This window comes from Erithacus rubecula (assembly GCF_903797595.1).
Source record: "Erithacus rubecula genome assembly, chromosome: 3".
NCBI lineage: Eukaryota > Metazoa > Chordata > Aves > Passeriformes > Muscicapidae > Erithacus > Erithacus rubecula.
The window spans coordinates 8,076,235-8,098,388 of NC_136689.1; the positions used below are offsets into that span (position 1 = coordinate 8,076,235).

The window sequence follows — 22,154 nt, forward strand, 5'->3', positions numbered from 1 at the left end:
TGGGTCTGTGTATTTATGTGTCTATGTGTGGTGCCTGTGCTTATTTTTATTTAAGATTCTCCAAAATATAGTTACTCTGCTATTGTACTAAAATATGCTTGTACAGAAGAGATCATTGTGTAGTGTCCTCTAGAGAAATTCTTTACAAGAGCCCAATTACATAATTTGTATGCTGAGCAAACTTCAAGAAAGGCATGGGCACAAGCACTTTTCCACAAAATCATGGTCTAGTGACTTTTCTGAAAACTTTATTTTTGCCTTTACAGTGAAGTAGCCGCTTATATTATTCTTTCATGTGAATTTGTGTTGAGTATATATATGAAAGGAAAATAAAGATTAGTAACTGTTGGAGGGCCTCTTTAGCTTATCATTGCATTCTGCAGTTTATATTTTCTTTCCTGCAGAGGAGCATTGAAGTTTGTTCCCCAAATAAATTCTTACTTTAAAAATGGAAAAAAAATATTTAAATGGCTGCTTAATATAATACAAGAACTAATAAGAATAACTATTATAAACTTAAAAAATTATTATAGAAAAATCTGAAATATACACAAACTAAAGCATTTTCTTAATTATCTTTCTGTGTTAGATGCATCACTGCATGCACAAAGTCTTGTAGTTCCAATCAATGTCTTCACCTAAACTATGCTCTGGAAAAAAATGGGAGTTTTGACTACATAGAAATATAATAAGAATTCCACAATGTGACCTATAGTTTTTACTGAAATAAATTAATGGATGGCATGCAGATGCCAAGATTAAACAGAGTAATAACAAAACATTAGTAAGCACTTTTAGTGTAATTAAATTTTTGATGTATTACAATTTTTAGTGTGTAATTATTTTTGAAGGAACTGGAGAGTAATACTGGATCACACCCTTATTCAATCTAGGTACTAAAGAATAAAGTGTGGTGATACTTTTAAATTCTATTGCAGAATAATGGTGTATTGTCCATCACAGATAATGATGGCAAGGTTTTTCTCATCTGACAATCACTCATAGTGATTACCTAATAAAAGCACAATCCCTGGTACTGCAAGAACCTTTGGTCAGTCCAGAATGTAAGCAAGCATTAAGATGTGCTATATAAAGCATCTCAGTTTGCAAGTGACCTTGAATCTGCTTCCTTATTGCTGGAGGTTGGGATTGTTCCATGGCTATGTTCCCAGTCTGCATCAAGAGGCTGCTGATAACATCAATCTTATACACGAGTCTCTAAAACTATTTTTGATGTTGGCCTTGAACAAGTCCAATAATTTCACTTAATCGCCTCTGTTTCTACACAAAAACTGGAATCTAGGCTGACTTCTAATTTTTCATTCTTGTGAAATCCGGCCACAGGTTTTCTGTCTGCCATCAAATATCTGGAATCATAATTAGCTAAAATATGTCAGATGCCCTGTGACTCTCAGCCATCTTTATTGTATAGAAGTTCACTTTCAGCTAAGAGTAGAATAAATTCTGTTTGACTGAGAGGTCAGTCCTTGGGAAGAAAAATGGGGAGTGTGTTCATTCGCATATTCAAACATGCAAATTGAATGCATCCAATTTGCGTTATTTGTCTCCTAATGAGAATGACCTTTCCTGCTGATGGGAAAATGCAATTGAAATTAGGTATGTGAAAGGTACAGAAAATACAGAATTCCAGCTCTTTAACAAAACAGCTGCTTTATCCCGTGAGTAAAAAATAATCAATGTCATATTGAACCCCGAATCCTGGTGCTCTCTCATCTTTAGAACACCCAGATTGGGTTCAGTATCTGAATTTTGCTATTCAGATGTATCTCTAATAACACTTCTTGCCTAGCACAACTTCCCCTTCACCATCTAGTATGAAGAAGATCTAAACAGTTCTCCCCACCACTAACATGGCTCAGGTTAACACTACAACATCTTTATAATCAATTTGCATAACAAAATACGAAGCTGTAAAATTCAAAGATCAAGTGACCTGCCCAAGGCTACAAAGAGGATGTTACTACATCAGGACTGAAACTCAGGTACATCAGGTCTTTGGTCCTGTGTAGATCAAGTTTCTTTCAATACCAAAGTTGAAACAGGAAGAAGCCATGATCAATTTACCAAGAAAAGGAACATTAAGATCACATAGCTCGTGTTGTTCTCCTGTGAATGCCAGAGAAGAAAACAAGTCCTGCACATGGGCAGCTCATCCATAGACAGATATCATCATCACTACTAGTGTCATGCATTAATATACATTAACTATCTTCTCTACTAGGAAAAGGGAAAAAAATAAATATGGTCAAATTGTTGATAGGCTTCTCTTCCTTTTAAGCTTCCTCTTTCTGCAGAGCTCAAAAGGCAGAAGTGTCACCATAAAGATAACAGATCTTAGAACTGGAACCACTCATGTGCAGAATTCAGGACTAATTAAAGAGCTCAGAATTCAAACCAATACCTTGGCATTCCTTAGAAGCAAGGGCACATTGTGGGCTATTGTTGTTTCTTCTTCATTACAGGGCTGCAAGAGTCTCCCATCAGGGATAAGGGCCTCACATTATGAGGATTTATTTAAACACTTAATGAAAATATCACACCTGCAGTTAAGAATTTACAACCGCAATTATAAGATGAAGAATAAAACTGTCTCTTCTGCTGATTTCTGAAATCATAAAATTTTCTATGATACTACCATGTGCCTCATTTTAAGTGTATGTTTTCCCATGATTATTTAGAGGACTAGGATGCAGTAAGCTTAACACTGCCATTCTGGAAGTACATCCAGACAAATGTGGGTTCTCCTAAAAATAGATTTCTTACCTTTGCCACCAGTAAACAAGGAGGAAATAAAATTGAGGCTGTACAGACTCAGGCAGGTCCCTAGGCACACATATACAGTTGTGTAGGCTTTATTCTTAACATTAACTTACTTGTTAGTGTGCTTTGCTTTATAAAAAATTATTCAGCAGAGCAAAGAAGACAAATCCTTTCATGAAAATGTAATTATACAAAAAAGGGTTTTGTAATTGTTCCTGTTTTCACCTGTGTTTCAAAACCTGTTTCAGATTGGGCAACAGAAGAGCCAGCTGTAGCTGTTGAATAATGAATTCTCCCTTAAAGCAGCATGGGAAATAACTCTGACACAGTAATTTCTGTATTCTGCTAAGAGTGTAGTTTCATAACAGATTTTGAGTGATCTTGCTCTGTGCTACTACTGGAAGAAGTTCCCTTTCCCACAGCTAGTTCCCTCTTTGTATAGCTGAATCACAAAATTAAGCCGGTCCAATTTAAAAACTTCTTCTGTTTCACGCTGATCAAATCTTGAATTTGGTGCATTATGCCATGACTCCTGCTGTTAACAGGGGAATGCATTACCTGGACAAATTCGTGGCAGATTGAGGTTAACCTAAAGTAGCTGCAAAACTGCAGGTTTGAAAGGTGGTAATCACTTGAAAGGGAAGGCATGAAGTGAAGAAGTAGATTAGGGTGGTATCTATTTTAGATACTGCCAGACACAAACTGTGTAAACACGAGGTTACTTAAGGTCATGTGAGTATGGTTTTGTTTTGCTGCCATGAACTTTGCGTGAGTCACAGAATGAGGAATCTCCAAGACCATTGCCTGCAGCTAAGCCAGTCATGGAAGGCAGCCTGTTCGCCTTGGGCTAAGGGAGTCTAAGGCACCGATGATCTTGTCCTGATGCAGAAGCCTAAGATGAATTAGATTAGTTTTTTGGGTTTTTTTTTCCTTTAAAAGTCAATATTTCCCTGCATTTGACTATAAACAGAGAGCAAGGAGATTGGCTCAGTCTGTCTAAACTAAGGGAGAACTCTCTTGTCTGTCAGGCTTAGATCAGTGTGGCTATTTCAGAGTACTTTGAGAGAAGGGTCTGTAACTGGAGATGTGACAGGCACAGTCACTGCTGCACTCTGCTTGTGGTCATGTAAGTAGAGCTCCTGATCAGGAACTGCAATATGCATTATAACACCATGCTTTATAAGAACTGGGATTAAAATATAGAATGGCAGCCAAAATGTATAAATTGATATCATTGTTTCAGTACAAGCTTGCTGACATCCTGGAAAGACCTCCAAATGCTTCATTGTATTTGGCTCAGACACACATCACATTCTGCATGTTTAGCAAAGCCTCAGAAGAAATGCAGTAAGACTTTTGTTAATAGCTAGGACACCCCACTGAGCTGAAAAAGCTGCTGAATGTCTCTGGAAATTATCACCTTACACCATGTACTAGAGAAAGGGGATGAACAGCAGCACTGCACACTGCTGCTGCTGCCACTGTCAATGGCACAGCACCTACTCTTGTTACTGTCTTCACTTTTGTAAGTAAGTAAACAAACAGGTAAAAGGCGACTTCAACAAAGTAAAAGCAGTTTAGGAAATTTGTTTGCTGAATTCAAGCCTTCCCAGGTATTTCTTCTAGAGTGTTACTCCTAAGTATTCTTTTTCTAAAGTTGCTTTGTCAGAATTAAATAAATAGCTAATAGACTATTCTTCAGGGAACAGAATTTCAACTGGGACGTTAAAGCTAAGTAATTAACAGCAAAGGAGAAAGAACAGAGGGGAAAGGATCCCTTGGTATGTATTTACAGGTTTTTGATGAAAACTGCCTTCTAAACGACAATGCAAGTGTTCATTAGATAAGGTTGGTGTTTAGCACTAAGTCTCCCACAGAGACAATTCTTGACAGAGAACATTTGATTATATAAATTTTCTGTGAAAAATGCTAAGTGCCATAATGTGGGACTTTGATCAATGGTGTTATTCGATTTACAATTGGTTTTTTTTAAACCATGATTGGCACAAAACACTAATTTAAAAGTTCATTTTAGTTGCAATTTACCTCATCCTTTTAATAGCAAAAAAGTAATTTGATTGCATTTCTTCAGTCATCCTTGTGCAACATATTAGATAATCTCGTTATAGTTTAAAACTAAAAATGCTAATGGATTGAGGAAATGGGTTTCTCCTTTCACTCAGCATATCTGTCTTTTTTATGCTTGTCTTTTGGATCATTTATCTAAATAATAACCTTTGGTACCCACTCCTTCCTTCCAATGAACTAAAAAATATTAATGATTAAAATCAGTGAGTATGCATCTTCTCCCTATTTGAGTTTTGCCAGCTGAGGTTTCCACTTTCATCTGCTTTTTTTGGAGGGGAGGAGGAAAGCTACAGGAATCCTCGTGTGAAATACTCATGGTTACTTTCTAATTTGTCTCAAACAAACAGCCTAAATGAGCTTAAGCTAATGGCAGATCTCCTCTAAGGAGTATCACCAGCGAGCACTGACTCAGATGACATTGATTTCAGGGACTAAGAGAGAAATTATGTGGAAAACTCAGCAAACAGCTTTCAGTCGGTAAATCTGTTGGGGCACCCCTGGGAAGAGGCAGGAATTACAGCTCGGGGGGGGTGCTGTGGGTGCAACTTCCTCAGCCAACAAACCTGGAGATACAGAGGGATTCACTTGTGTGGCCTTAGTCTCAGAATGATGGAAGGAAGCTCATTTTGTACAAAGGCAGCAGAGAGGAGATAAATGACCAGCCCAAGGTCAGGTACAAAGATGATGGAAAAGTGGGAGAAAGTGCCAGAACAGATATTTTTCTAGACTCTTTGTGTAGTCAGTTTTTAGCATGCTTGGCTAAGCTGTCTACAGACCAAGACTGCAGGAATTGCTTAGCACATACACCATGAGGGGAAAACAAACAAACAACAACCCAAACCAAACAAAAACCCCAAAACAAATAAGGGAACCCCCAACAAACCAACAACCAAAAAAAACCTCACCAAGATTCTGAGCAACAGGAATATATCTTTAAAACACTATGGAAACTATTTTCTTCATCTGTCAATATCTTCCACAATATATGGGACTGAAACACATGTGAAGAACCAGCAACTTTGTACTGCCTTGAGACTTTGGGAAATGTTTCCAGAAGAAAAGTGTCCTTCCACAGTTAATCTTTCCCAGCAGACCAAATTTCAGTTCTGCTGATCCCAGTGGTGGCAGTGTGACATGGGGAGAGGCAGTACCTCCAGTAGATGGATGCTGTGTTGGGTGCTCACAGCAGAGTCACTTGCACTGTTCTGAGGCTCTCAGTGCTTGGAATAAATTCATTCTGGCAAGAAGCTTTTATTCTCTAGAGTCAAAAAAGGCTTTGTATTTAAAGCCATGTCCTTACATTAATCAGGCTGTTTTCTCCATTGATGAGAACAAAGAGCCACCCTTAAGAGCTCGGTCTAAAAGTCTTTCTGGTGCTGCTTTGATATTTCCCGTGGTGATAAATATTCTCAATAGCTGCAAATTACAAAAGAGCCAGAATCTACCTATGTGCATTATGTAGTCACCAAGGCACATTTTCATGGCATGTAGGAGGTGAACACGAGACAATAGCAGACAGGCAGCTAAAGGAATTGTATTCTGCTCATTCTGCTGGGGGTGGGAAATAATAATCCATGAGTATAAATTAATAGGAAAGGAAATCTGTTAACAAAGATTATCTCAGCAGGAAGCAACAATTTTATATGAACTTTCATTTCCAGTGAATCATGCCATTATGCTCAATTTCATTGCAAATATAAAGCCTGCCCTCGTGGCTTGTTCTCTGATGTGGGATCACTGTCAAAACAAAGAACAATTACAAAATGTTCCCTCAGTTCCAAATTCCTGTTTAGTAAGTGATGTTCACATGATGTAGAGATCTAAAAGAGAAATTTGTGGAATGGAAATAGGATTTCCTGCCTTTTCTGGTATTTAGACAACACAGGAATGTTGGAAGAGTCCTTGGCAGGATTTTCTAATTTATTCACATTTTAGACCTTAAGAAGACTATATTTACCAGCTACTCAAAGCCAAAATGCTAAATGTAAAATAATAAACCACAATATCCCAGGATAGGATCTGAAATATTTGTTGTAATGCAAATGTTGTATGTCTTTTGATCACTAGATTTGAATGCTGGATTAGTCAATTAAACAGGTTGGTATTTCTTTAAGTATTACATTTTCATTACTATAATATTTGTAGTTTGTCTGAAATATTGTTTTAATTCTTTTAAAGTATTTTTATTTCAAAACCAGGTAATAGTAATTCTATCCATATATTTTTTTGTAAAAGTAACATATCCATTTTCATTCAAATTTGGGATTATGGGCTTCAGCAAAATACATGTTTCTCACATTTTGCTTTGTGACGTGAATTATTGAAGAAGGCAAATATTGGTATTTTCTCTCTTTGAAGATACATGAAATTTCCCATTATTGGAAAGCTCTCTTGCCCTGAATAACAAATTACATGATGAGACACAAGGAAAATGCAAATCTTAGGGTTCTAAAAGCATCTAATATTTTCTCAAACTATATTCAGCTGTATTTATCTTGCATTCTGGCATGCTGCTGGATTACTGTTATCAATAAATCCATAAATAGGATGCAAAATGCATGTGAGCTGTCTGTGCATGAATAAAGAGTGGCCCAGCAATAAATTACAACATAATATATAGTTTAAAATGTAGCAAAAGGAATGCCTTGACAAATCAATGCAACATATTTTGTCAGTGAAGATGAAAGATTCATTATGCATCAGCCTTGAGAAAGCTGAATTTCTGAGGCATGGGTCATCTAGGACATATGATGTAATCAGAGAATATGGAAACATGCATAGAAAGACAAAAATAATCTTCTGAGTAATAAAGCCATATCAATTGTCTGTGCAGTACTTCATTGTCCAAAAGAGGTCAGGAGTATCATGACAGACAAAATGAAACCTGATTTTCTCTGGATTTGGTCCCCACAGCAGGTTCAAGACCAATCCTTTTTCTGAAACTGGGTCATATGTGCTGGCTTTCATTTGTGTTTTTCTAATGTCTGACTAGGTCTAGGCTCATCTTGAAGCTCTTTGTACAGCCAAGAAATTCTTTCCCCTGCCCAATTTTCAATGAAACTTGGGAAAAATTCAGTGTTTTGGGGAACTCCAGGCATCTGCCAGACATGACTGGCACACACCCAGCAGACTCCATAAGCCTGGAGCACAGCAGAGACTAAAAATAAGGCCAACAAATAGGTTTTCCTGCTGACAGCAGCAAACTGCCATGGGACATTTAATTTCCCCTGATCACATGGATGACAGACAAGCTGTCACCACCTGTGCAGAGCCAGGAGGATGCACGCCTGTGGCAGGGACACAATCCCCAGCAGTGGCATCACTTCCTGAACACTGAGGATGGAAATGGCCCAAGAGAAGTTGGCACCAGTCACAGAATCCCAGAATGGGTTGGGTTGGAAGGGACCACAGTGGGTCATCTGTCCCAACCCCCCTGCTCAAGCAGGGTCATCCCAGGCACATGGCACAGGATTGCATCCAGATGGTTCTGGAATTCCTGCAGTAAGGGAGACTCCACATCCTCTCAGGGCAATCTGTTCCAGTGCATGGTCACCCACACAACAGTTCTTCATCATGTTCAGCTGTGAGTCAGCTCCTGCCCATTGCCTCATCTGCTATTGCTTGGTACCACTGAGAAGAGCCTGGTCCATGCTCTTGGCACCCTCCCATAGATATTTATACACATTAATGAGGTCCCCTCTGTCATCTCTTTTAGAGGCTGAATAGGTCCTGCTCCCTCAGCCTTTTCTCATAAGAGAGATGCTCCAGTGCCTTCATCCTCTTTGTACCCTACACAGGACTTGCTCCAGGAGCTCCATGTCTCTCTCTTGTCCTGAGGAGCCCAGAACTGCACACAGCATTCCAGATGTGCCTCACAAGGGCTGAATAGAGGGGCAGCATCACCTCCCTGACCTGCTGGCAATGCTCTCCCAAATGCATTTGAGGATCCCATGGTTTTCTTGGCCACAAGGACACACTGCTGACTCATGGACAGCTTGCCATCAATCAGCACCCTCAAGTTCCTCTACAGAAGGCCATGGACATGGATGTTGGCTCTGGCACATTCATGAAGAGCACCTGAGCTTGGCAGTGTTGGAAAGGGTTTAAAATGTGGCTCTTGGCAGGTGGAGGAGTGTCCGGGGGCCGGTGTCCCTCAGCTCCTCAAGAGGCGTCAATGAGAGCCTCAGGCCCCATGGGAGCCGTGTGATCACTGCCAGGGCTGTGAAGGACAGATTGCTCTGGTCACTGGTATAAGAAGAAGGACAAGCCTCACATTTTCTTTCTGGAGAATGTCTGAAAACGGGCAACGAAGCTGGTGATGGTCTGTAGTATAAATCCTGTAAGCAGTGGCTGTGGGAGCAGGGGGTGCTCATCCTGGAGAAATGGAGGCTCAGGAGGGACCTCATCACTCTCTGCCAGCACCTGAGAGGAGCGGGCAGCCATGTGGGGGTCGGGCTCTTCTCCCTGGTAACAAGTGACAGGACGAGGGGACACAGCCTCACACTGCAGGTTTGGACAACAGGAGAAATTTCTGCACAGAAAGGGTGACTGGAATGGGCTGCCCAGGGACTTGGTGGAGTCCCGGTCCCTGGAGGTGCTTTCTGAAACACTTTACTTAATGTACATGATGGTGTTCGGCCATAAGTTGGACTCGATGATCTCAGAGGTCTTTTCCAACCTATTCTTCTATGATTCTCTCATTCTTAGACACACACGCACAAGCGCGAGGAGCGTTCTGAGGCAGCACCCCGAGCTCCCGGCCCCTCACGGCCGCAGCCGCCCGCGCCGGCAGGGGGCGCTGTGCCCAGCATGGCGGCCGCGCGGCGGAAGCGGCGCCCGGCCCCAATCCAAGATGGCGGCGCCCAGGCGCGGTGTGGCTGCGGGCGGGATGAAGCGGGGGGCGGCCGCCCGCGCCCGCCGCGGCGGGAAACTGGACCGGCTGCGGCAGGCGGTGCAGGACTATGTGCAGGCGGCCGGCGGGCAGCCGCCGCTGGCCCTGCTCAAAGACTCGGAGAGGTACAACCGCAGGAGCCGCCGGGACGCCCGGAAGGAGAAGCGCAGGCTAAAGCGGAGCCGCCGCCGCCGACTCCAACGCGGGGAGCTGGTGGAGGAGCTGGTGGAGGCTTCCACCGTCCCGGCCAAGCCCACTCCGGCCAAATCGGCCCCGGCCAAATCGGCTCCGGCCAAACCCGCTCCAGCCAAATCCGCCGCGGCCAAACCGGGCCTGGCCAAGCCCTCTCCGGCCAAGCCGGGCCAGGCCAAGCCCTCTCCGGCCAAGCCGGCTCCTGCCGCCCGCCCCGGAGCCCCGGCTCCGCCTGCCGCTGGGAAGCAGCGGCCCAGGCCGGTGTCGGCACCAACATCGGCAGCCCTTGAGGCACACTCGGCCGCCGCCGCCACCTCGGCGCGGAAAAGGGCCCTGCTGGAAGCCAACGAGGAGGAGGAGAAGGAGATCCGGCGGCTGGAGCGGCAGCTGGGGCTCGGGAAGCGGCGCAAGAAGAAGCAGGAAGGGCCCGCGGCCGAGCGGCTGCCGCAGAGCTTCCTGCGGGACGGGCTGGGGTACGTGCTGGGGGCGCTGGGCACACGGGCCGGGCTCAGCCAGCTGTGCGAGAGCAGCGACGAGGAGCAGCAGGACACCCAGCCGGGACCGCGGGAGCGCCCGCCGCCGAGGGAGGAGGATGGTGAGGAGCATGAGGATGATGAGGAGGATGGTGAGGACGAGGAGGGTCAGGAAGACGCCTCAGACCCCTCGGAGGCAGATGACGGGGAAGGACATTGGGAGAGCGAGAGCTCGTCCCCCGAGGACGGCGGGGTGCCAGAGGCCAGCGAGCCCTCGAGCGAGGAAGAGGAGGAGGAGGCAGAGGTAGGATGTTCGCCTCAGCACGCACGGACCTGTTCCCCAAAGCACATCCCACAACCTGAACATAGGGCAGAATCGCATCCGCGTGTTTGCTGTCCAGCCGGGCCACGTGGAGTGTTGTCCTGGCTCGAAACAGCCGGGCCCAGCGGCAGTGTTGACCTGGGGCGTCTGCCAGCTCCTAGGGACACTTGTTAAGCGTGGAGGGAAGAGTTCCCGAGTCAGGCTGGTGGCAGGGAATACCCTGCACAAGGCATGTGGGAGCTGTCTGTGTGTGAAATCTGCAAATAAAAGGAGCTGCCGTGGCATCAGAGTGTAAGAGTATGATCAAGCCCTTCTGCAAAGTGAGCTTGTGTTGAAATTAGCAGGGTTGCGCACTGAAGTGTTGCTTTCTGAATGATCTTAGAGGTTCTGCCAGTGTTTGAACTTGCTGAATGGGTGGAAGAGAGGAGGTCACACAGGCCTAAACTTAAACTGTCTCTGATAAAATTTGAGTAAAACCAAGACTAAGGATGTCATGTTTTAATGACCATAACTTAAAGTTAGGGAAGAGGGGCTTTGCTGTCATCAAGTTTGTCATAAAGGGTAATTTTTTGCCTGCTTCTTTTCTTCATGTTGTTCCTTTGGCATTGATTATTAGATGGTAAGACATAATCTAACTAGGAGTCTGGTTCTTTAATCTTAAATAGAAATGTATATTTGTGTTTAGATACTGGTCTCATCTGATACCTTGTTTTCTTGTTTTCCTCCTAAGAGTGCTAATCATGGTGCTACAAAGTATGTTCCTCCTCAAATAAGGAAAGCACAGGAGGCACTAGATGACAAGAAAAGAGAAGAATTGGGAAGACTGAAGAAAATGGTGAATGGCCTCATTAATAGGTAATGTAATAAGGAAAGTCATTAATCTTTCTGGATCAATTTGACAATGCTCATCATTCAAGGCCAGGTGGCAAGGATGTGACTTTTCTCTTCACAAACTGATTTTAAGTTGGCAATCATAATCTGCTATTGTTAGGAATAATTATCTTTATTGGTATAAATTCATCAAAATTAGTCATTATATATGTTGAAAAATCTAGAAAATAAATTTAAGATTGGGCTGGATTCCATACAGCAGTTGCCTGCAAGTGCTAGGTATAATTCACTAAGTGTCAGTGGGAGTATGCTTATTAAAAAAAAAAAACTCAGAAGAAAACAGGGTTTGGTTTGGTTTGGTTTGTGTTTTTAAATAAATTAAATTTCTCCAACACTACACCTGAGGAGGAGCAACCCTTCCTAGGTTAAAATACTACAGAGTAGAAAAAGTAATTAACGTTGATTTCAGTTTTAGAGTATTTTTAAAATTAGAAATCTATTGGTAGTTTTCGTCTGTTGCCTATAAAACATAGACTAGATTTTGTTCTGTCATTTGAAATTTGATATGCCATATATTAAGTATAATTTATTTTCATACTTAATTTCTTCAAAGACTGTGATGTGCCACAGTTAAAACTGCTATAACCAGTCTCTTTTTGTAATAAATCTGTTCAGTGTGACAGCAGGTTGACAGAGCTTTGTAAATACTGCTAACATGTTTTTACATGTATTTTTTTAAACTACATTAGAATTAAAAAATGTACTATACTTTTTTAGTTTAGTAAACACAGAAAAAATACAAAAGATCCCTTCCAGTCATCTTATTAATCTTCAATCTTTTCTTCTTAAGTCAAACTAGTTTCTCTAAAAATAATGGTTGTTTGTTGGGTGAACTCAAAACTGTGGAACTATGTAAAGAGAAGAAAGAGTGAACATTGAATTTTGTTTCTCCATAGGTTGAGTGAACCAAATTTGTCCTCCATCAGTGGACAGATGGAAGAGCTCTACATGGCCAACAGCAGGAAGGACATGAATGACACTCTGACAGACATTCTCATGAATGCCTGTGTTACTCCAGTGGCCATGCCCACGAGACTGCTGATGGAGCATGTTCTTCTGGTCAGCATCCTTCATCATAATGTAGGAATTGAGGTAATTCTTGTGCTTGGGACAAATTTGGTATAAAAATACATATTGTAGAGTGTTTTCCTTGACATTTTGTTTGATTTGCTTTGTAATTTTTAACTATGTGGCACTAACAAGCATCTTTAGTTGAGTTTCATCAGTGTTTTGTGGCTTATTTGCAAGGCTTCCACAAGTGAAAGGGTCTAAGTCTGTTGCTTTATTTGGTTTTATTTCCTCCATGAGGTACCACTGGTCAGTTATAAAACCATCATTTTTTCATCAAAATCTTTCTGCACTCAGAAATCAAAAATCTCAAACATTCAGTCTCTCTTGTCTTTAGTTACACAAATCCATTTCTGTTCTCATGGATGGATACATGAGGGTATTGTTTTTGAAATATGTATATCCAGAGAAGAAAAGTGTTACAACTACAGGAATCCTTTTACAATGGTGGATAAACTTTTCTAAGTAACTCATGCAAATCATCAGTGGAATTAAGTAGTTATAACGTGGACTATTAAAAACTTCAAAAGGCATGGCAATTTTTGGAGGGGGTTTTGTTTTGTGCTTTTAAGCCTGATGAATGAGGTAAAATCCCTCTTGTCCAAGCTGATGCTGAAGCTCCTGATGTCAAAGGGAAGATTTTGGCTAATTTCAGTGAAATGTCTGTCAGGAAACAGTTGTTCCAGCAGTATATTCCTATTAAATTACTCTTTTTTCTTCTCCCCCATCTCAGTGCAAAATATATATTAATGCAAGTTTTTCAGTTTGTCACACTGTGACCTGAATTCTGGCTCTGAAACCATATTAAATATCAGATGGATACAATTACAACAGCTTTCCCCATGTAGCCTTGGCAATAAACTTTTATTTTGTCCCTCTTTGCTGCTTGAAAGGCAGTTCTGACTGCAAATACAATTTCTATAAAATAAATGTACAATATGCATCATTACATGAAAGTGTGATAGTACAGCTGCACTGAAGATTAGGTTGAGCAATGCAGAAGTTGTCCTGTGTTTATAAACTTGTGCAGCCATTGCATAGTTAACACCTAACCTGGGTCAAGGCTTTTTAATGCAAGTCAGTACTGCTGCTGGGACTTCTGGTTTTCTTAAGGTCAGCAGATTTTAGCACAATAATAATGGGTGAGGGTCTTATTTAGCAGCAATGCATTCATTGCTTCCCTGTGTTTTACAGCCTGTAGGCTTTCTAATCCCAGCCTTTAGCATCAGTCCTCTCTTCAGAAATAAATATATTCCAAAGTGTCTTTTTCCAGCTGTACCACTGACAAATGTCTAAGAATTATCCCCACTTCAAAAGCAGCTTTACCTTATGTTCAGCACCTGTGAAAGCTTGGTATTATGGAGATTTTTTTCACAATATTACTTTTTAACCTTCTGTTAAGATTTTGTTCTGGAATGCCAAACTCAGAAATGCATTTGCTTTTTGACATGCAGCTTTTCCTGGATGAATGACTAGTAGTAACAGCATGCTAGCCTGACAGCTGGAAAGATGCTAAAATGTGCTCATGAATATTATATAAATAAATGCTAATATATGTATACTGTAAGTTCACAATACTTGTTTTTCTTGCACAGACTTTAAAAGGCAACTGCATGTCAAATATGAGGTGTGATTAACGTAGACTTCTAGAAGAATATCACACTGCTTAGATATTTGTGTATGCAAATGTAGAACTTCCATATTGGTTGAGAGGAGCAACAATATTTCTTTAAAAATAATAGTGGCAGTGACCCAAAAATGAGTTTTACAGATGTCTGTTAAATCTACTTACAGTTAACTGTCGGATTTTATTTTTTTTCCTTTAATGGAATTGTTGCCAGGTCGGTGCTCACTTTTTGGAAGCTGTGGTGAAGAAATTTGATGAACTCTGTAAAAGTGATGCTGAAGGGAAAGAATGTGAAAATCTGCTTGCATTGATTGCTCATCTATATAACTTCCATGTGGTTCATTGCCTGCTGATCTTTGATATTCTGAAAAAGCTTGTTAGTGCTTTCACTGAAAAAGAGATTGAGCTGATTTTGTTTCTTCTGAAAAATGTGGGCTTTTCCTTAAGAAAAGATGATGCATTGGCTTTGAAAGAACTGATCACTGAAGCCCAGAAGAAAGCTAGCACAGCAGAGAAGAAATTCCAGGATCAAACTAGGGTATGTGTTTGTTCCAAAGACGTTATATTCTCAACAGCCTGCAGTAAGTACTTGGATACATAGTTTAATTTACAGAAACCTTTTCTACTACGTTCCATTCAGATGTCTGTCTTTCTGCATTAGTTCTTACAGCACAAATACCAAAATGATTGGTGAGACAGGACTGATTTGTGTCTTACACAGTGGATAGTTTTTCTATTTTGTGCTACTTTGTACACTTCAGAAAATGGTCACTGAGGCGTGGTGTTTAGCAGATGTAGCTTGTACACAAATTAATATAATAGAGGTTAAACATGTATTTAAATTTTGATGTATATTGCCAGCTGAGCTGCTTATTCTCACAGCATAGTAATTTCAAAGTGCACTCTTGTACTGTATTTAATAATCCCACAGCTCAGCAGCCTCAGACCTGTTTCTTTTCCCGATAGGTTCGGTTCATGCTGGAGACGATGCTGGCGCTGAGGAACAATGACATGCGTAAGATTCCTGGGTATGACCCTGAGCCAGTGGAAAGACTCCGCAAACTGCAGAGAGCACTGGTGAGAACTTTCTTGGCTGGTGTAGCCTTGTTATTCTTAATCCAGGAGTAATTATTTGTGTTGGATGTCAGCTTTCTTGGGGGGTTTTTTGTTGTTGGTTTTGTTTTTTTACAGAATGGGCAGTTTGTCTAGAACAGCCCAGTATGAAAGGGTTGGAAGTAATTTATCAGTGCAGGATGTGCATATGAGGATAAAAGGCCAGGCAAAAACAAGCTAGGTAATCCAGTTCTGTAGGATTTCCTCTTTAAATTTTTGCAGTGCTGATATGCTTTTAGACTCTGTTATTAAAAGTTATGATGTTGTTCAGAGTTTAAAATTTTTGTTATTTGAACTGTGCAACACACAAGGCAGTTTGTTGTGTCATTTTATGTAGTCACAAGTGTTCAAAAGGAAAATCATGATTTGTAAGATGTAATGTCAGCATCCTCTAAATTCTAACCAAACTGTGTTTGGAAGAAGTCTCCTTTTAGATTAGTACCTCTTTTTTAAATAACAAACCAGGAGTTTCTACATATAGATTTATGTTACTTTATGCATTTTAAAAATTACAGCATATGGGAAACTTGTAAATTCTTTTCAGGTTGCTGATTGAACAAAGGTTGGGGAAAAAACATGAGAAGACCTTTATTAAGATATGAACTTATACATGTAAAATTTTTATTTAAAAATAATTTTAAGTAATGAAAGTATTTGTATTTCAAATACAAGCTTTTGTGTTGTTTTTTGTTTTGTTTTGTTATTCAAGGTTCACAGCAGTGGTTCAGGAAAAGACACTCAGCTCCGCGTGTCGCTGGAGTCGCTCCTCAGTGCTGACCGGGTTGGTCGCTGGTGGATCGTGGGGTCATCCTGGACTGGAGCACCAATGATCACTGATACAAAAAGCCAGGCTCAGCAAAAGCTGCATGTAGGAAAGGTAAATCCAGATTATAAGTCAAAGTGTTTGTGATCTCTTGAAGATTTTTCATATGTGTCAATAAGTTCATTTCAGAGCCCACCAAAAAACCCTTCACGTGCTCTTGTAAAACCAAGCTTTTGGACTGTAAATTAAAACATTGTACTCATATGCTTCATAAAAGCAGTTACTAAAAATGTGATATATCTTGTTTTTTCTTATCCTGTGGAATTGCTAAGGTGAAAGAAGAGACTTGATTCAACAGTGGGTTTGCTAGTAGGAATTCTGACAGAATGTGGTGTCTATCTGGCATATATCCAAACTGATTCCAAAAGTAATGTGATGAGATGATCGTGGTGAATTGCTCACATTAAAGAAGCATGTCTTAAAATTAATTGGCACAATTAAAGTAGATTAAAATGTATTTCCATAGTTGAAAAAGCTCCTGATGATACCTGTGCCTCTGGACAAAAGCTCAGGACCTTTGGATTGGTGAATCATGGTTTACTGGAGAGCTGCATTGATGTTATTTAAGGCTGTACAGAAATAGTTTTTTTAAGACAAACATAAATAAAATAGCATATAACTTTTATTTTCAGGTGAGTTCAAAAATAATGGAGCTTGCTCGTAAGCTGAGAATGAACACTGATATTAGGAGAAGTATTTTTTGTGTCTTGATGATGAGTGAAGACTTCATGGATGCCTTTGAAAAACTTCTGAAGTAAGTACAGACTAGTAAAGAAATCAACCCAGAACTAAAACTAGGTTGTAAACACAGCATTTCTGGTCAGGGCATAAGACAATTCAGTTGATAATGCAATTAAAAGAAATGCATAGCTAGGGATCCACATAGCATAAAAGGGTAGGAGAAGGGACCAAAACCCTGGTGTAAGGATTAATGGGGGCAGGCAGAACTGACTGGCAGTCAGAAGAAAGGAGTAGCCCCTGTTGTCACTCCTGGCTGTAGCTGGGATTTGCAGCATCTTTTGATATGAGGAGCCTGTTTGCATTGGAGCTGTGTGTCCTAGTAGACTGGATGGAAGGCTGCTGCAAACTTGTTTCCTTACAGAGGCAGACCAGAAGCCCCTGCAGAACATCTCTGGGTGTTTTTGTTTTTTTGCTGGATTGCTCTGATTCAGTACTACTGCCACTTCTTTGACTTCTTGCCACCTTGATAAGCCATCTCTGCCCATACTTGCATGACCTGGTAGTGTTCTAGCACCTCCACTTCCCTCTTGCAGAATTTATTAACTTTGGATTTGCTTCACATTAAGACCAGTTCCCTTACCCCTTGACAATCAGCTCTTCAGGAGAAGATATAATTAGGGAAGAGCTCAAACTAAGCTATTCTTTGTGTTTGTCAGAATATTAACTGTAAGTCTGTAGGAACAGGGAGGGGAGAGATCAGATCTGAACTTTTCTGTCTCAGCTTTGTAACTCAAGGGTATTGTCTTACCAGGATGGCGTGCAATTATTTAATTTGCTTACTGAACCAAAACAGACTTTGTAATAAAGTCAACTAATATTTGATTAAATGCCACTTCTGCAAAACACAGCTTGGACTCAAGACTGTGATGGAGTCATTCCAATATCTTAATATGGCCTGTTCAATTAAAAGAAATTAGCTGCTGCTGCAGCTCTTGCCAAGACCTGGCAGCTCAATTTGCAAATTGGACTTGATTCTCATCTGTGCCATTTAAGCTAGTACACAAATCTGAATACATACAGGCTTGGCAGAAAATCTCTCTGCAGGCTGCCTGGTGTGTGTTGGTGCTGATGTTTATACAGCAAACTCAAAGAGAGGAATTCTTAAATCTGCCCACATCTGGCAGAGTATAATGGAACACACACATAATTGTCAGTGAAGGAATTAACTTCAGTGTGAACATGTGTTCCAGAGTGTATGGGAATTTGTATGTTTTGTGTCAGTCTCGTGAGGAAGAGCATATAAAGAAATATTTTAACTGCTCTTGTTGATTCATCTGCTGCTAATTCTGTGGCAGAGTTGAGATGTGGTTAAAGGATAAACTGTTTGAAATCCAAGGTGCTATAGTTTTTCTCGTCCCTTTCCTCCTTACTGCAAATGCGAGTAATTAGTTTGAAGCCAGAACAGCTCCCTGAAGTGGTTTGGTGATTACAGAGGTATCAGGGAAGAGAGAGGGCTGGAACATCACTGGTGACAAAAAGGAGAGAGTGAGACTGCATCCTCTTCAGCAGCTGAAAGGCCACACCCTCTTCACAAACCACAGTTTCTCTCAGGAGAGAGAATGAATGCTAACATCCATAAAGCTTCATCATTTCCACAGTGCCCTACAGGATACTTGTTTAGCCAATACTCTTAAAGTTTGGAGTCCACTAGGAGTTTTAAAGACTTCATAGTTACTTTGTAACAAGTAAAATTTAATGTGATATTTGGAGAGGTTTTAAAGTATTGCTCTCAGATGTTGACTGTAGTTCTTATTTTGTGTCAGCAAGTTTTTCCTTACAAAATGATTCTCAATTTCTTGCTAAATTCTAGGCTTGGACTGAAAGATCAGCAGGAGAGAGAAATAGTTCATATCATCATTTACTGCTGCTTACAGGAGAAGACATTCAACCCCTTCTATGCATTTTTGGCTAACAAGTTTTGTGGATATGAAAGACGATTTCAGGTAAAGACAAATCTGTTGCTTGATTGGTTTTGTGTCATGATTGTGATTAGAAAGACAGAGTACCTGAGAATGGATCATGCCTGTTAGGATCTTGATTCCAAGGAAAAATTCTGCTGGTGTGGCTAAGCATTCAGTAAGGCATACCCATGGTCAGATCTGAATAGGAAATTAAATGCTGAATGTTTTCTTCCTTCTGTTTTATGCATTTTAAAATAATTGGAACAGTCTGATCAAGCATTTCTGTTAATTAAAGGCAGGCTTATAAAGAATAGAAGGTCAAAAGGTTTGTTATGTTGTTATTCATTTAAACAGCCACTTGATTTGTAGGATTATTTTTTTTTACCTTTGACCTCTAGGTGACATTCCAGTTTAGTATTTGGGACAAAATCAGAGGCTTAGAAAATCTGTCAGCTACTGCCATCTCCAACTTGGTTTCACTGCTGGCTCACTTAATAAGGACAAAATCACTGCCACTTTCAGTTCTCAAGGTTGGTGTCTTTTCAAGTCATTCTGTGTTTTCCCTGTATTTGCTAGTTCTATGGAAGGCATATTTTCTCTGTTACCTATCTGGTATTTTATCTGATGATCCTAAGATAAACTTATTCAAAGATTACCAAATTGTTCCAATTGATGATGGTAATGCTGTAATTTGGGGAAGGGAACATGTGGTGACCCAGGCACAGAGAAAGTCTATATTTCTTTATCCAGAGCAGTTGTAAGATTATTTTCTTTAGTGTATCCAGTGTTGGAACTGAGGGCCCTTCATTAACAGGCTTTGCCAGTGGATTTTGTACTGTGGTTTTAGCTGATGTTGTTTTTATTAGACAAGAAAGTGCTGAGTAGGTTTCTTGGATTTCAGAATGGGGAGTCCATAGCAATTAAATGGATTGTCCCAAGTACTTACAAAGTATTTATCTAATTGAGAAAGGACATCTGGTATTCTGGTACCAGTAGACTTATATTCCTTAGAAGATTTTCTTTGCTTTCATTATTGATTGGCTTTTGGAGGCAGCCTTGTCAGGTAATTATTCTGTGCTAAACTCAAGGCTCAGTGTATGCAGAGACCAGTTGGTGTGCTGAAAGTTCTTCATTTAGGAGAAAAGACCAGCTGTTTAAAATACTTGAATTAGTCTAATTCTCCCTCTCTGTCTTCCAGGTAATTGAATTCAGTGAACTGGACAAACCCAAAGTCCGTTTCTTACGGCAGGTATTAAACACACTGTTAACCAAAGCAGATGAGGAAGAAATTACTGACATTTTTATGAGGTAAGTGATCACTGGCATCTCCAGAGAACTCTTGTTGAGCACTAATTAAGAAGATAAGAAGTTTGCCTGTTTTGTTTGGAATTACACCGTGCCTTTTCCACACATCAGCCCTCCATCCCTTAAAATGAGAATTTTCCTGTCTGAGGGGGGTGAGTGTGTCCTAAGTGTGTTGGTACAGGCTCTGATAAAGATGTCACTGTGTTACACTGAGTATCTGGAAGCCTTATTTTGTATATCATTTTGGTCATAGGGTTTTCATGAACAGAGCTCTGTAATTCCCTTTTTCCCTTATTGCATTACCACCTGTGTGCAGTGAGATTCACTCTACCAGCAGTCATTGCTAGAATGTATCTTAAGAAAGAAAAAGAAAGTGATACTAATGAGGCAAAACTTTGGGAGTATTTTTAATGGGTTTTTTAATCAATGTTCTCTGAAAAATTTTTATATGGGACATTTTTTTTCATATGAGACAGGGCTGCCTGGAGAGGCTGGGAAATTTCCATCCTTAGAGATGCTTAGGACTTGAGTGGATAAGACTTGCAATGTCACATAAAGTTAGAAAAAATTAGATGGTGATGTTTGAGCTGTCATACAGTAACACAAGGAAGCTTTAACATGGTGTTTGCTTTGTTCTTTGCTTTAATGTAATTGTTTACATAAAGCAAGCCTGAGGCTGCAATATTCCATTTTATTGTTGAGCCCAGTTGTATGTCGAGAGTTTGGGCTCTTTGCCAAACCAAGGTAGACTTGGTAATTTGAAAGCTTCTTCAATAAAAGTTCTTTTATGGGTTGGATTTTTTTTCTACAGCTCTATTTGAAGAAGATGATAAAAATTAAGAAACTTCTGAAATGGGGGAAGACTAAATAATATTTTTTATCTGTATCTTTACAGGATATCTGAAAACCCCAAACTGGGAATGCTGCGGGAAGGGTTGAAACTCTTCCTTACCCACTTCTTACTGAAACATGCACAAGCCCAAAAGAGTGCTGAAGAAGCTAGCTTGTTAAAAGAGAGAGTGGAAATAGCAACCAAGGCTTTAGAGGCAAAAGAACCCAAATTGAAGCTATAGTTATGTTTTTACTAATAAAAATACAGAAGAACTGTGCTGGGGTTTTTCAGACCTAAATAATTGAGAATGAGGAGAGCTGTGTTACTCTAAAGGGTCCGTTTTTTTAATACAAACAGTTACTTTGCTCTATGTGCTAGTTGGAGGTTTAATTGAAGGGGATGCTAGACTTTTTTGAAGAAAGGGAAAATATAGTTTTGTCATATCCCTTTTTGGTACAAGTGCTTTATATTGACAGTTGGTATCTGGAGAAGAGGGTGAATTTCTCTTCTGTGGTACTTTGTCAGCAGTGGTGTTCTGCATTGCATTCTAGTCTTTCATTTAAAGTTATAAAGGAAGCAGCCTTTACTAAAGGCTTTTAATAAGGAGCCATGGTACTCACCTGGAGAAAGGGGCCACTAGATGGCACAAGCACTGGTGAGTCAGTGGGGAAGAAAATAACTTTTTTCTTAAAGTGTTGAAAGTTATTAGATAATTCTGTGAATTGATTCCCTGACTGTGGGTCAGGAAAAGATCTTCAGTTGGATTTAAAGCTGTAGCAAAGCAACTTGAAGATCTGTCTTTGCCCAATTATATTGGGTTTAGAGATCACAGCATAGTTTTATGGCTTTTTTAGCCTGTTCTTCACAGCTTGAGAACTGGAGTTGCCAAATCACTTGTGTTAATCAGATTTTTCTAGACATAAATAATATTATCTATATGAGTGTTAAGAAGAGAATACCTCCCTTGAGAAGGTTTTAAGAAGGTTTGCTCACGTTTTTAATTTGGAAGTTTAAAAAAAATAGTCTATGTCTTTCTGTAACCTTCTGTTAATGGTTTGTTTCTCATATCACCTGTCCACTACACATTAAACTGCCATTTTTCTAAA

The 22,154-nt window shown here is 40.3% G+C and overlaps 1 protein-coding gene across 1 annotated transcript; it reads left to right on the forward strand.

The window, feature by feature from the left end:
• Nucleotides 1–9,602: 9,602 nt before the first annotated feature.
• NOM1 (nucleolar protein with MIF4G domain 1) lies at nt 9,603–22,154 on the forward strand. Its single transcript, XM_079302140.1, has 11 exons — nt 9,603–10,729; nt 11,478–11,602; nt 12,535–12,730; nt 14,548–14,871; nt 15,300–15,410; nt 16,156–16,323; nt 16,902–17,023; nt 18,821–18,953; nt 19,310–19,441; nt 20,110–20,219; nt 21,112–22,154. Exons 1-11 carry the CDS (start codon nt 9,722–9,724, stop codon nt 21,287–21,289), a joined length of 2,607 nt encoding a protein of 868 aa, XP_079158266.1. The 5' UTR covers nt 9,603–9,721; the 3' UTR covers nt 21,290–22,154.

Excerpts from the sequence above, each read along its gene's own strand:
- NOM1 (XM_079302140.1), top strand. The coding sequence starts at position 9,722 with ATGGCGGCGCCCAGGCGCGGTGTGGCTGCGGGCGGGATGAAGCGGGGG. Across the intron at positions 17,024-18,820 it reads GCCTTTGAAAAACTTCTGAA|GCTTGGACTGAAAGATCAGC; the intron begins GTAAGTACAGAC and ends GCTAAATTCTAG. Across the intron at positions 19,442-20,109 it reads TGCCACTTTCAGTTCTCAAG|GTAATTGAATTCAGTGAACT; the intron begins GTTGGTGTCTTT and ends TCTGTCTTCCAG.